The sequence below is a fragment of the Malus sylvestris genome, chromosome 9 (assembly GCF_916048215.2).
Source record: "Malus sylvestris chromosome 9, drMalSylv7.2, whole genome shotgun sequence".
Taxonomy (NCBI): Eukaryota; Viridiplantae; Streptophyta; class Magnoliopsida; order Rosales; family Rosaceae; genus Malus; species Malus sylvestris.
This window is the reverse complement of record NC_062268.1, coordinates 10,294,338-10,306,943: the sequence shown is the minus strand read 5'-3', so window position 1 is coordinate 10,306,943 and position 12,606 is coordinate 10,294,338. Positions and strand designations below refer to the sequence as shown.

General features: G+C 35.9%; 1 protein-coding gene and 1 long non-coding RNA gene across 2 annotated transcripts; both read left to right on the top strand.

Moving 5' to 3' along the window:
* The first annotated feature begins 6,984 nt into the window (after positions 1-6,984).
* Positions 6,985-8,031, top strand: LOC126582847 (uncharacterized). Its single transcript, XR_007609602.1, has 2 exons — positions 6,985-7,348; positions 7,772-8,031. It is a non-coding gene; the product is annotated as an uncharacterized LOC126582847 (long non-coding RNA).
* Positions 8,032-10,562: 2,531 nt separating this feature from the next.
* LOC126582842 (7-deoxyloganetin glucosyltransferase-like) lies at positions 10,563-12,409 on the top strand. The gene is made up of 2 exons (XM_050247067.1): positions 10,563-11,222; positions 11,311-12,409. Exons 1-2 carry the CDS (start codon positions 10,688-10,690, stop codon positions 12,240-12,242), a joined length of 1,467 nt encoding a protein of 488 aa, XP_050103024.1. The 5' UTR covers positions 10,563-10,687; the 3' UTR covers positions 12,243-12,409.
* Positions 12,410-12,606: the final 197 nt, after the last annotated feature.

Here is a 12,606-nt window from a genome sequence, read left to right as displayed (position 1 = left end):
AGATTAGTTGGGGGATTCATTCCATATCGAACTTCAACGATTTGAACAATCTATTTTATAAATCTCGATTCATAAATCATCTTTACAAAAATTCAATTTTATCCTAAACTATTTTCCTATTTACTTATCATGATAAAATTTCATTGTTTTCTATATAACAAAATATTCGTTAATTTCCTTACTCAAATATTTCCGATTTAATTAATATTTTGTAAAGATAATCTATAAGGTGCAATTTGAAAAATTAAAAATAAAAATCGTTGCAATTCGATGTTGTATAAGCCCCCAACTAATTCTCATTTAAAAAAATGAAAATCCCTTCATTAAACGACATGTTTCTTTGAACGTGTGTTATTAGTCTTTGTGGCTTTGTCTAAATAAACGGTGACAAGTGTCCAAGTGAAATCTTCCTCGTGATTTTCTAGGAATTATAATACATCATGAGATGCCATGCCTTTTATTTTTTAAGTGGTTTTTGAGTAGAGGATTCGATGGAATTGCATTGATATGTATTTTGTCTTTGGTCAAATGGCCAGCTGTTATACTGAACTAATTAATTAATTGTATCCTAAAAATAATATAAGTATGATCATGTGCCATGCATTTTTATATAGACTTTGTGTATTGATCACATAAAATTGTAAAGGTAGATTAAGTTTTGCACGTGTTGTATTAGATCCAGGGTTTATTTAAATTCTGTAATCCCTGTGTAGATGTATATGTTGTTAATTTTAGATTAATTGTTAGAGTAATGCTAAGTAGATTAAATTTGTAGATGAAACGATGTGTTACACCAATAAAAAATCAACACGCTAATCAACACTTAAGTAATAATTCAATCATCAACTTTTATGTCATTTAGTTTACAAAATTTAATCTACAAATTTAATCTCCCTAGCACTAACCTAATTATTAGTTTTTTAAATGATGGAATTATAAAATCTTAAATTATGGGAGGAAAATTCAAACTTCGGTGTAGGGGCAACACTCTACCAACTTGGAGGTTAGCAATAAATATATGAGAATTCTAATTGACACTCCAAAAATTTATGTAACATCTAACAACTATTCAACTCACCACTTAATACTATAGTCTAGTGGTGTTCCTCTTCATTTGTAAGTGAGAGGTCATATGTTTAATTCTCGTAAAAAACGAATTCAAGCCACACTATTACTAACCTGTTATGAGACTTAGCCAACTCCATCACCAATTAATATAGATACATTTTTTTTTAAATAATATTAACTCTAAATTTCACGTAATCCTTCTTAAACGTATGAGTTAAAAGTTAAACAATCAAATTGACCCTACATGCGTTGGAGACATTTTAACTTTAACCACCACAATTAGAGTCGAATATGATTTTGTTTGGACCCGATTTTACATCATCGGCCCGTGCAATTAAGGCCGTTGAGTGAGCATAGCTCCCAACCGTCGGATGGAAAAATGAGGATAATTTTATTATTAAAGGATAATATTATAGTTTTTATCATAGTAATTATTTTTTAATATGGATTATCTTGGCGTATTCTTAAATGGGCTAAATAAGATGCAAATTATATCTCTAAGTAAGCGGTACAGTTCAAGTTAAGTTAGGTTGCGAGTGGACGTGTGGATATGCTGCAAAGCTGGTATTTAAGAAAGAAGGGTCATGATGCATGCATGGATGGATGAGTTTAAAGGTGATAAGGTAGGAAGCCTAGGTAGCCTAGACTTGGTGACATTAATGGGATGTGATAAGGCTTTCAAGAGTTAGCATTGCAATTAAATTGCAGTTGCTTACGACATACATAATTCACATACATGTGGAGGATTTGGCCGCCAAGCAGCATGGAGGGTTTGAAATTAATGAGAGTTATATTGCACGTGGTTGGCATCAGGCATTTCGAATATGTTGTCTGACTAACACCAATTCAGGTTGTGATAATTATTAGCAAAGGAATTGGCTTATCAAGAGTAAAATATATGGTGGTGATGCCGTGTGTTAGCACGTGGAGGGAGTTTAATTTTTAGTTGGACTCTATGGAATAATCCAGGCCATGCCAAACAGAAAATATGACTACTATAAATACAAGGTTACAAACAATGTGTAAAGCTCTCCAACTCAACACACAAACTGCCCTGCTCAAACCCTCGCTCTACGCAAAACCTCTCAACAACCTTGAGATTTTTATTTTCCTTTTTCGCCAACACATCTTCAGTTTGCATAAATAGTACTGTGAAGGCAACCGGCGAACATCTTCAGTTTGGATAAATAGAACTATTGTCGTAGAATCAGCCGACCGCGAAGCACCTTCAGTTTGGATAAATAGCACTGCGACAAGCCCGACTGGTTATCTATCCAAGTCTCAGTCGAGAAGGATTTTCAAATCCTTATTGGCAGAGGTCATCTCATTAGCCTTCTCGACGAAGTGAGGTGTTACAAGTTACTACATTCAGCACATTGAACACCGAATTTCATATTGAACTTCGCAGAACTAGCAGCCTTGTCTTCAGGCTCTAGAACCCGAAGGCCGAGAGTGTTCCTTCCTTGGCCGTAATCGCAAGATCGAGAAGTCAGCAGCGCACCCAACGCAACATCAACATATTTTACTCTTCGACCGAGCTCGGCCAACGAGTTGGCATGCCCCACATTAACCGAAGGACGTAGTTAGCTCATTAGTTACTCGGCATACGCGCTACGTAAGCGTGGTAGTTTTTAGGGTTAATAGATTTAGAACTTTTAATTTTACACTTTAGTATAGACATTTTTTTCAATGTAAATCAAAATAAAATCACGAGAATTTCTTTTTTTACACAAATGTCCTGACTTGTCATTGAGGAAGAATGACTCTTTACTTCTTGTGTAATGTTTAATTATCAGAGTTGAGTATGAAAAGAAGGGAGCCATTCTAATCCTTATTTCCCTTTTCTTATTTTGTATAGAACTTCATATGCTAGTGAATGTAGAGGTCGGAGATGGAGAGAGGGAGTTCGACGAGGGCGGAGGGTTGTTCAAGGCAGATGCTGGATTGTGAATTGAATGGGTGGGTGGGGCCCACTCTTTTTAATTTATTTTTTGGCATAAAAAACTAAATTTTTAAAATTTATTTATTTACTTGACACAATTGAGTACTGACTGACTGTCATGTTAGCAAAAGTATAGGCTTTATGTCACGTCTCGATCCCGACATACTTCCAGGATCGACACGTGACGTCACCAACATACCCTGCCTCCGAACTGTAGAAAGTATAATTCAAGATCCAGATGCATAATAATTTTTCGTACACTTTATGGCTGCATCTAACCACTTCGTTAGATTGCCTACATACCATCAATAAGGATCCAGCCATTCATAGTTCAATTTCGCTATAACTCGACATATAACACAGTCTGTTTTAGCCAAAATGCATAGCATTCCTCAATCAAACATTTGGACTTGACAAGCATGAATTATTCGATTCAAACTACATAACAACCTGCGTGACAATCAAGTTTTCTATTTCATCCATCATATAAATCATTATGTTTCAACATAAAATCGCTATTCATATCATGTAATATATCAAAGAATCAACACAGCACAATAGTATCCTCTAGTTACATTGATCACTGATCTAATCATATTAATAACAATCATATTCAACATCTCTCCACAATCATCTCAAGTAATCCATTCCATGATATCAATGAGGCACGATATTAACATTTAATTATGTTAATCAGTCAATCAGATCACACCTCAATGCACAAAATTAATAAAGGACTTCTACATAATTCTGTGCCTGGATTTCAAGTAATAACTTGATAATTTTGATTTATATTCATAAGATCTATTGTGGGTAAATCTCATTCACTCGAATCCATGGAACAAGTTTGACTTATGGAAATGATTAAGAGTAAGGATTCCAAACCACTCAACGTAATCCAAATCAGGATACGATTCCGGACCATCACTCAACGGGATCGCAGAGTAGGAGAGATTCCGGACCATCTCTCAACGGAATCGCGGAGTACAATGCCTAACAACCACTAAATGAAACCCAAGCTAGATACGATTCCAGACCATCACTCAACGGAATTGTGGAGTATGAGGGATTCCGGACCATCTCTCAACGGAATCCGAGCGGATACGATTCCGGACCATCACTCAACGGAATCCAAACCAGGATATGATTTTGGACCATCATTCAACGGAATCGCGGAGTAGAAGGGATTCCAGACCATCACTCAACGGAATTTAAACTAAATTATGATCGTCTATCGAAATGTGCCAAGTACAAGTAATCATCATCATCTCTAAAATGTGTATGGTCCCCCATCGCGAATATACCAAGCAGAACCATAGGCATAATCTCATCGTCCAGGTAGTGATCACCTATCGCGGATATACCAAGCATGATCACCCCTGAATACATATGATTCCCCATCGCGGATATACTAAGCAGGACCATCCATGTACCAATGCTACATGGTGCAATCAAACCAACACACAACCTACCTCCTACCTCCACACTTATGATTTACAACATGAGCACATACACCATCCATTTCTATATTTCCCATCTGGATTCCAAAGCATTGTTTCGAATTATTACTACAAGCATCCACCACCTCGATCAACTCTTATTCTCAAGTATATGCAATTACTAAATGCATCACTTTCGACTCTAGTCTTAATTAGATTACTTGGGACTACTAATAACACTATGAGATTCCAGTACTATTTTGGTTAACTTGCATTAGCATGATCAAAATAAATGTAACATTTGAATGAAACACTTATAGAAAATAAGTGAAGAAGCTATTTACAAATATAGATGTGCCTGTATATATAAGTCTTGGCAATTGGTGCATATATATTTCCAGGGATATAAGTAAGTTCCTTTGAATATGCATACATAGACATATGTATACGGTAAATAAGAAAACCATTTCATCCCTTCATTATTTTATACATACATATGAGGATTCGTTCTTCTTCAGACATATGCAAAAAGGTCTGATAAAGTTAAACCAATGAGATGGAATTAATATGTTCATCAACAATGGTTATTCACTGTCATTCATATAAAAGCCATGGCTATTCATTATCATCACAAAGACAAAATCTGGACCACATCTGACTAAATGTATACAAATAACTTTAGCAACATTGTACTAAATATAAAGAGAAACAATTTCATATTATGAGACAATATAAATGTCGATTCCCCATCATCAACATTACATTAATGCATTCACTAACTTTAAAGCAACAATTGCAACATGATAAATGGGTAATTTTCAAATAAGACTATACATACATAGTGTCAACCATCATCATGGTTGTCTACTAGCCTAGGATGTTAGGTAACAACTGAGAAAAGACACACCACAGCAGCATAGTTATAGGTGTTCATTAAACAAAGCCAAAGAGACTATCTCCCAATAGTAAGAGCCACATATAGTATGATGTAATGATCATCATATTTTCAACATTAACTAAATGAGCTCAGATTTACGTGGTAGTTAGAGTTCAACAAGGGAAACACTTTTCACAACTAGGCCGACGATAAATTCTAACCGAAAACCGTCCAAATTCACCGGAGAAAACCGGATTTCTAGGGTTCTAAACACCCAACTCTAAAATGAATACGAAAGCATGAACCAAGCATACCAACTTGAAGATTATGAAGAGTAGATGAAGTTTCATACCTCATTCGAAGGAAATGGTTGCCGGAATCACCGGAAAAATGATAAAACCGTCGGAAAAGTCGTGGGTTTTGTGGCTTTGAACCGCAAATATGGAAAATAAAATAGGAAATCTATCACTACAGAGTTGTAGGGCTCGTCAAGAGCTTTCCATGGACACCAAGATCACCTAAAACGGAGCTCGGACGGAAAAGAGACAATCGGGTCAAGTTTGTGGGTTAACTGGTCCAATTCACCCCAAAACGGGTTAGAATCAGACCCTCTCCCTTTCTCCCTTCTTTTTTTTTTTTTTTCAAAAACCTTCCCCTTTTTAATCTAACTTAACCTTTAACTCACATGTGGGAATTAAATAATCCCACAATCTATTGTTCACAACTTCAAACGTCCGTAACTATACCATTATAACTCGGACTCGCAAACGGCTTTCGTCTATGCGTTCGTAAGTTCGAGATCTATTTAAAAACACTAGTTAAAACTTTGAAAGGTCAACAAAAGATAAAGATTGATTACGAAAATTCAAACCAGATAACTATTCGATTTAATTTCCAAAATTTACGGAATTAAAATTAAGTAATAAAAATGACAGTAAACGTGAAATACGCACTTAAATCACGAGATATATAATAAATAGTGAAATTCCGGGAACGGGATTTCACACTTTACATTTACCACGTCATCACTTGACAGTCAATTTCACAGATTGACTAATGGAGGTTTATCATTGCTACAAATTAGTAAATCGATATATGGTATTGCAATGATCAAATGATGAGGTATGAGTTTGTTATGTAAACCAAAATTGAGGTGATATAATGTAATTACCCGACAAAATAAATTAAAAGTCAGTATCACCTTGAAATGGAAGGAGCCAAAGTATTTTTGGCAATTAACTACAATAAACATATTTTGACATTTTGGTTACAGACATGATCAGTCATTATTATATCATCGTTGTGTTGTCGTCTATGATGCATGGACATGTCAATCAAGTACCGTATTCCATATCCAATGCAGTATCGAATACGATACCTGATGGATATGGTCAGATATGCTTTCGATACATATCCTGGTCCAGAGATACGGTCAACTCCGACGGATACGCATATCAAAACTTTGAGATCAATACAGGTAGGGGTGGGTTCAAAAAACCGAAAACCGAAAAAAACCGAGAACCAAACCGAACCGAGACCGAAAAAAACCGAACCGAAAAAAAACCGAACCGAAAACTGTCAAACTGAACCGAACCGAATATGGCTGGTTCGGTTTCGGTTTTTAAGGTTCGAAAACCGAACCGAACCGAACCGAATATATATTTAATTATTTTTTTTATAATATTTTAATTATAAAAAATAAAAAAATCTCTAAAGTTCTGGAGGCATGTGGGTTTGAACCCGTGCACTCCTGTTGAGAGGTTTCAACGAAACCAACATGGCAATTGGTATTGTTTTGTTATAGTTGTATAACTAAACTATTTATAAAGATATAAATCTATAGCCTTTTGTGCAATTAGAAATCAACAAAACCCTAGCCACTAGTAGTAGCAGCCAACCTTTTCTTTTTTCATTCCCCTCTTCTCTCTCTCTCTGCCCTGCGCCTCCAGACTCCCTTCTTGTCCAAATTTCTCCATTCTTCTCCATTCTTCTCTCTCCGTTTCTCGATCTTCTCACTCCAGGGTAAGATCTCCAATCTCTCTTATTTATTTTGTCGATTTATGGGTTTTTTTAGAGTAAATTCCATGGAGGGAATCTGAAATTTTGGTGTAAATTTATGGGTTGTTGTTTTGTTTTGTATTGTAGATTTGTTTTATTTTTGTGTTGTGAGAATCTCACCCATTTCTTTCCCTTTCTTTTTTTCTACCTTGATATCATTATTTGCTTATCCCCTTTTTTCGCAATTCTTTTCTTCATTTTTGAATACTCCTTTCTCAATTGACCTTTTTTGTTTGTTTTTGATAATTTTTTTTATGTCAATGTTGATTTTTAAATTCCGTTTGAAGTTCAATTTTTTTTCTGGGTAATGTTTCCAATTATTTTTGTAATCTTTATATTTTTCGGTGGATTTTTTGTGACTAAAGTTTTAATCTTTTCGTTTTGCAGTGGGCACTGAAGTTGGGTGGATGAAATCCTTTTCCTCCTCAGATCACAGGAACAAGAAACAGTTGTTGCATGCCTCAAATCGTTACTGTTTCGACGAGGGTTAATGGAGAGAAAGGGTAAATTTGCAGCCGAATGCCAAAAAAAAATGTGCTTCAAGCTCCAGATATTAAAAAAAAAAAATCATGAAAAAACCGAAAAAAAAAACCGAAACCGAACCGAAAAAAATCAAAACCGAACCGAAAAAAACCGAAAAAAAATCGGACCGAACCGAACCGAAATTTCGGTTTGGTTTCGGTTTTAGCAAAAAACCGAACCGTTTCAAACCGAACCCAGCCCTAAATACAGGCATCCTGATTTTCGGATACGTCTGACCTTCAAATAAAAATTAGGATACGTCTGACCTTCAAATAAAAATTAAGACAAAAATTTAAGCGAAGAAGCCGAAATTATCTGAAACTCAGATTTGTAGAAACGTCCTCCTACAATTCTTCTTTTGTCGGCATTGAAAGACGGATACGAATTCCTCAAATCCCATATCTTGAGAATTTTCAGTTCTTGAGGAAACTCATAAATATCCTATGACATTATGGTGCGGGTGAGAACTGCGCCGACGGTATCTATCAACCCATTGCTCTCTAATTACCGTTTTAGTGCTGAGCAGACGATATCTCTCCGTGAAAATCTGTAAACAATCTCCGTCTTTTTTTTTTTGTTCAAAAAGCTTTGGACTTTCCATCTAAAAACTTTGAACTCTCTTCTTCTTTCTTTTTTTTTTCTTTTTTCTTTTCTTGTCGTCGAAGAGCTTTGGGCTCAACCTTTTCGGCCGAAGAGCTTTGGAGACTCCGTCTAACAAAATATATGCTTTAATCATCCACCGTCTAAAAGCTAATAATAATATGTGCTTTTATCATTCACTATACATATATTAAAATATTTGTATTGTTTAAATTTTTTGTTTGGAATTATTTCCACTTTTTCTAATACTTTATGAACTGCACATGTTCAGGAAAAATGAGTCATAGTTTGAACTTGAATGCTCGTTCGATAGTATATTAGATATATTTATTTGTATATATTTTTAATTACTCTATCCATGTTGTATTGTGTTTTTGTTTTCAGAAACTTGACACATCCTGTGTCAAGCGTGCCGTATTCTCGTGTCCGTCTCTGTATCGATGCATCATAGGTTGTCGTTATGTTCTCGTTATATCGTTGATATATGATTAATATATCGTCGCTACTAAAAAAATGATCATTTCTGTCAATTAAACGTCAAAATATGTTTATGGGTAAATTACATTTTACCTCCTCAGGTTTGGGTCGATTTCAATTCCTTATAGCATCTTTAAAACATTTCAATTTCATACATTACTTATTATTTTATTTCAATTTCATACATCAGTTAGAAAATTCGTTAAGTAAACAGTTAAGTAATGACATGGCTACCAAATTTGTGTCATGTGGCAAAAAAAAATTATGCATTTAAAATAGGCCAAATTTTTTTTGTGGTCCATGTGGTGACACGCCACTTTCAATGTGACTCTTGTGGTGAAAAAGCTATTAATTAAACCCCCGTGGTGAACCCTATTAACAATTGAGGTCCAAATCCAAAGTTCCGTTAGTCTTCCGTTAAATAAAATCATGTGACTATCACATGTGGATCGATCAAAATTAAGTTTTTTATTTTGAAAAATAAAAAGACAAAAACATGATTGAATTAAAATAAAATTACAAATAAAAGATACTTGTAAAGATAAAAAAAAAAACCCAGTAATTTCCGTATCTCATTTTAGGCTCCCAGCCACTGCCATAGCCATTAGTGGACCTCATCCACCGTTACTAACCATCACCCTAATTTGATAGCACATGTATCTCAAACTATATAATGCAGAAAAATCACATAGGCACAAGAATAACTTAAAGAGTTAAAGACAATGGGTGAGATGTAGTATATATGCATTCAGATTGGTGAAAGGCATTATAGAATTAAAGACAATGGGTGAAAGGCATTGCAGAAAATTCAATCTTCAGGTCTACCCTCCGCATATAAACTTCAAGAGAGTAAGAAACTTAAAGAATTAAAATTCAAAGAAGATTAAGAAAAAAAAAATTTGAAAGATTGTGTACTGGTCAACTAGGGCCTGCATAATACGCATTACCAATTAAAGACAAAACTGAAAGGCATTTATGCATTCAAACTGGTACAAATTGATACAAGAATGAAAATTCAAGTAAGACTTCTAACTCATGATCAAAGACGTGCTGGCATTGAAAAAAAAAACAATGGTATATTAGAAGTATTAAGATTTCCAAATGAAATTAAATTATACCTAAGAAATTAGGCCCGACTTCACCTTCACCTCTTCCCCTAGCCACTGACGTGGTTTTACATGTTTAGTTTCAGTCTTCGCGTTCAAGCTTTTGTTTTTTTTTTTTTTTCCTTGTAAAATCTAATTTCAGTTAAATCCTAAATTATACTAGATGTTCATTGAATAAGATGTAATTTGGATTGAAATGACGAATTTGACCCATCATGTGATAGTCATGTGAGTTTATTTAACGGAAGACTAACGGAAATTTGGATTTGGACCTCAATTGCTAACAAGGCCCACCACGAGGGTTTAATTAAAAGATTTTTCACCACAAAGGTCACATCGAAAGTGGAGTATCACCACAGGGATCACGAAAAAATTTGGCCTTTAAAATATTATAATAATTTATCCTATTATAAAATAAAAAAAATAAAAAAAAAGAAGAAGAAGAAGAAACCCATCTTCCCCGAGCATACCCCATCCCCACCCCACACCACCAGCAATACCCCATCCCTATGTTTATTGTTGTTGATTCCCCAAGTATTTTCCATAAATAGATGCTAAGTAGTACGAGCAGAGACATCTCCAACCTGAAGATTAAGGAATGGTAATGGGTTCAATGGAGGTAGCTGCAAATCATAAGCCTCATGCTGTATGCCTCCCATTCCCATATCAAGGCCACATAAAGCCTCTCCTCAAATTTGCAAAGCTCCTACACCACAGAGGTATTCGTATCACCTTCGTCAACACCGAATACAACCACAGACGCCTTCTCAAATCTTTAGGCCCCAACACCTTAGACGGCTTCAAGGACTTCCATTTCGAAACCATCCCCGATGGCCTGCCGCCTTCGGATTCAGCAGATTCAACCCAAGACATCTATGATATCTGTGATGCCATTCAAAACAATTTATTGGCTCCATTTCAAAGTCTCCTCGCCAAACTAAATGCTGTTGCAGCTTCCAACAATACCCCTCCTGTGACCAGCATTGTCTCAGATGGTTTTATGAGCTTCTCAATCACAGCTGCTGAAGAACTTGGACTTCCTATTGTGTTGTTCTTTCCTACTGCTGCTTGTGGCTTCATGGGATTCAAGCATTATCGTGCTCTCGCCAAAAAAGGATTTACACCTCTAAAAGGTAGAGGGGAAGTGTAAGAAAATGAAGAACTAATTAGAATATCATTTTTTTTTACTTAACTAAACTAACACCGTTTTTAATGTTGCAGATGAGAGGTATCTATCAAATGGCTACTTAGACACCGTCATAGATTGGATACCGGGAATGAAAGGTATCCGTCTAAGGGATCTTCCAACCTTTCTACGAACCACAAATCCGAATGACACTGCGTTTTCCTTAACAAGTGAAGCAACTGAGAGAGCACATAAAGCTTCGGCAGTTGTAATTCATACTTTCGAAGAGTTGGAGCAGGATATTTTGGATGCTATCTCATCCATGATTCCACATCTCTACCCCATTGGCCCTCTTCAGTTGCTTATTAATCAAATAGAAGAAGACCCTTTGAAGTCTGTGGGATACAGCCTATGGAAAGAAGAAGCCGAGTGCATTCCATGGCTCGACACCAAGGCACCAAACTCGGTTGTTTATGTGAACTTTGGGAGTGTGGTGGTCATGACACCAGAGCATCTTGTGGAGTTTGGTTGGGGACTTGCAAATAGTAAGCATCACTTCTTGTGGGTAATTAGGCCGGATTTGGTCATCGGCGAATCAGCAATTTTGCCACCTGAGTTTGTCGCCGAAACCAAAGAAAGATGTCTAATAGCAGGTTGGTGTCCTCAAGAGGAAGTACTTAACCACCCATCAGTTGGAGGGTTTTTGACACACAGCGGTTGGAATTCAACCATTGAGAGCGTGACAGCTGGAGTGCCTATGCTCTCATGGCCGTTCTTTGCGGAGCAGCAAACAAATTGTTGGTATACTTGCAATGGATTGGGGACTGGGATGGAGATTGATAATGATGTGAAGAGAGATGAAGTGGAGAAGCTTGTTAGAGAGTTGATGGAGGGAGAGAAGGGTAAGAAAATGAAAAGGAAGGCTAATGAGTGGAAAAAGTTAGCAGAAGAGGCCACTGGTCCCCACGGTTCTTCAATAAAAAACTTGGATTTTGTGGTCAACAATGTGCTTCAAGGAAAATGCTAGATGCATGTGGTCTTAATAAACCAGTACGTTGCTCATTTTGGCTTCTGTATGTTGGCTTTGTTATGTGTTTGAAATTGATATGATTGTTGGTTTTGGTTTCATAAAACTATAAGATTGTTATTTTTATTTGTTTTTATAATTGAAATGGTAAGAAGTAATTAGAAAAAGGGTAATTCTCACTTTACTACTATAAAGTATCTTGGTTTTCAAATTTTTATACATTAGGTTTTTTTCATCACAGTCTCATATTTAAATGAGGATTGTAGGACATTGTCATACTTTTGTTAGGCTTTTCGTTAGAATATTTGTTAACACCTAACGTGACGCCCACATGGACAATAACTGGACACCACATGTCACTGTG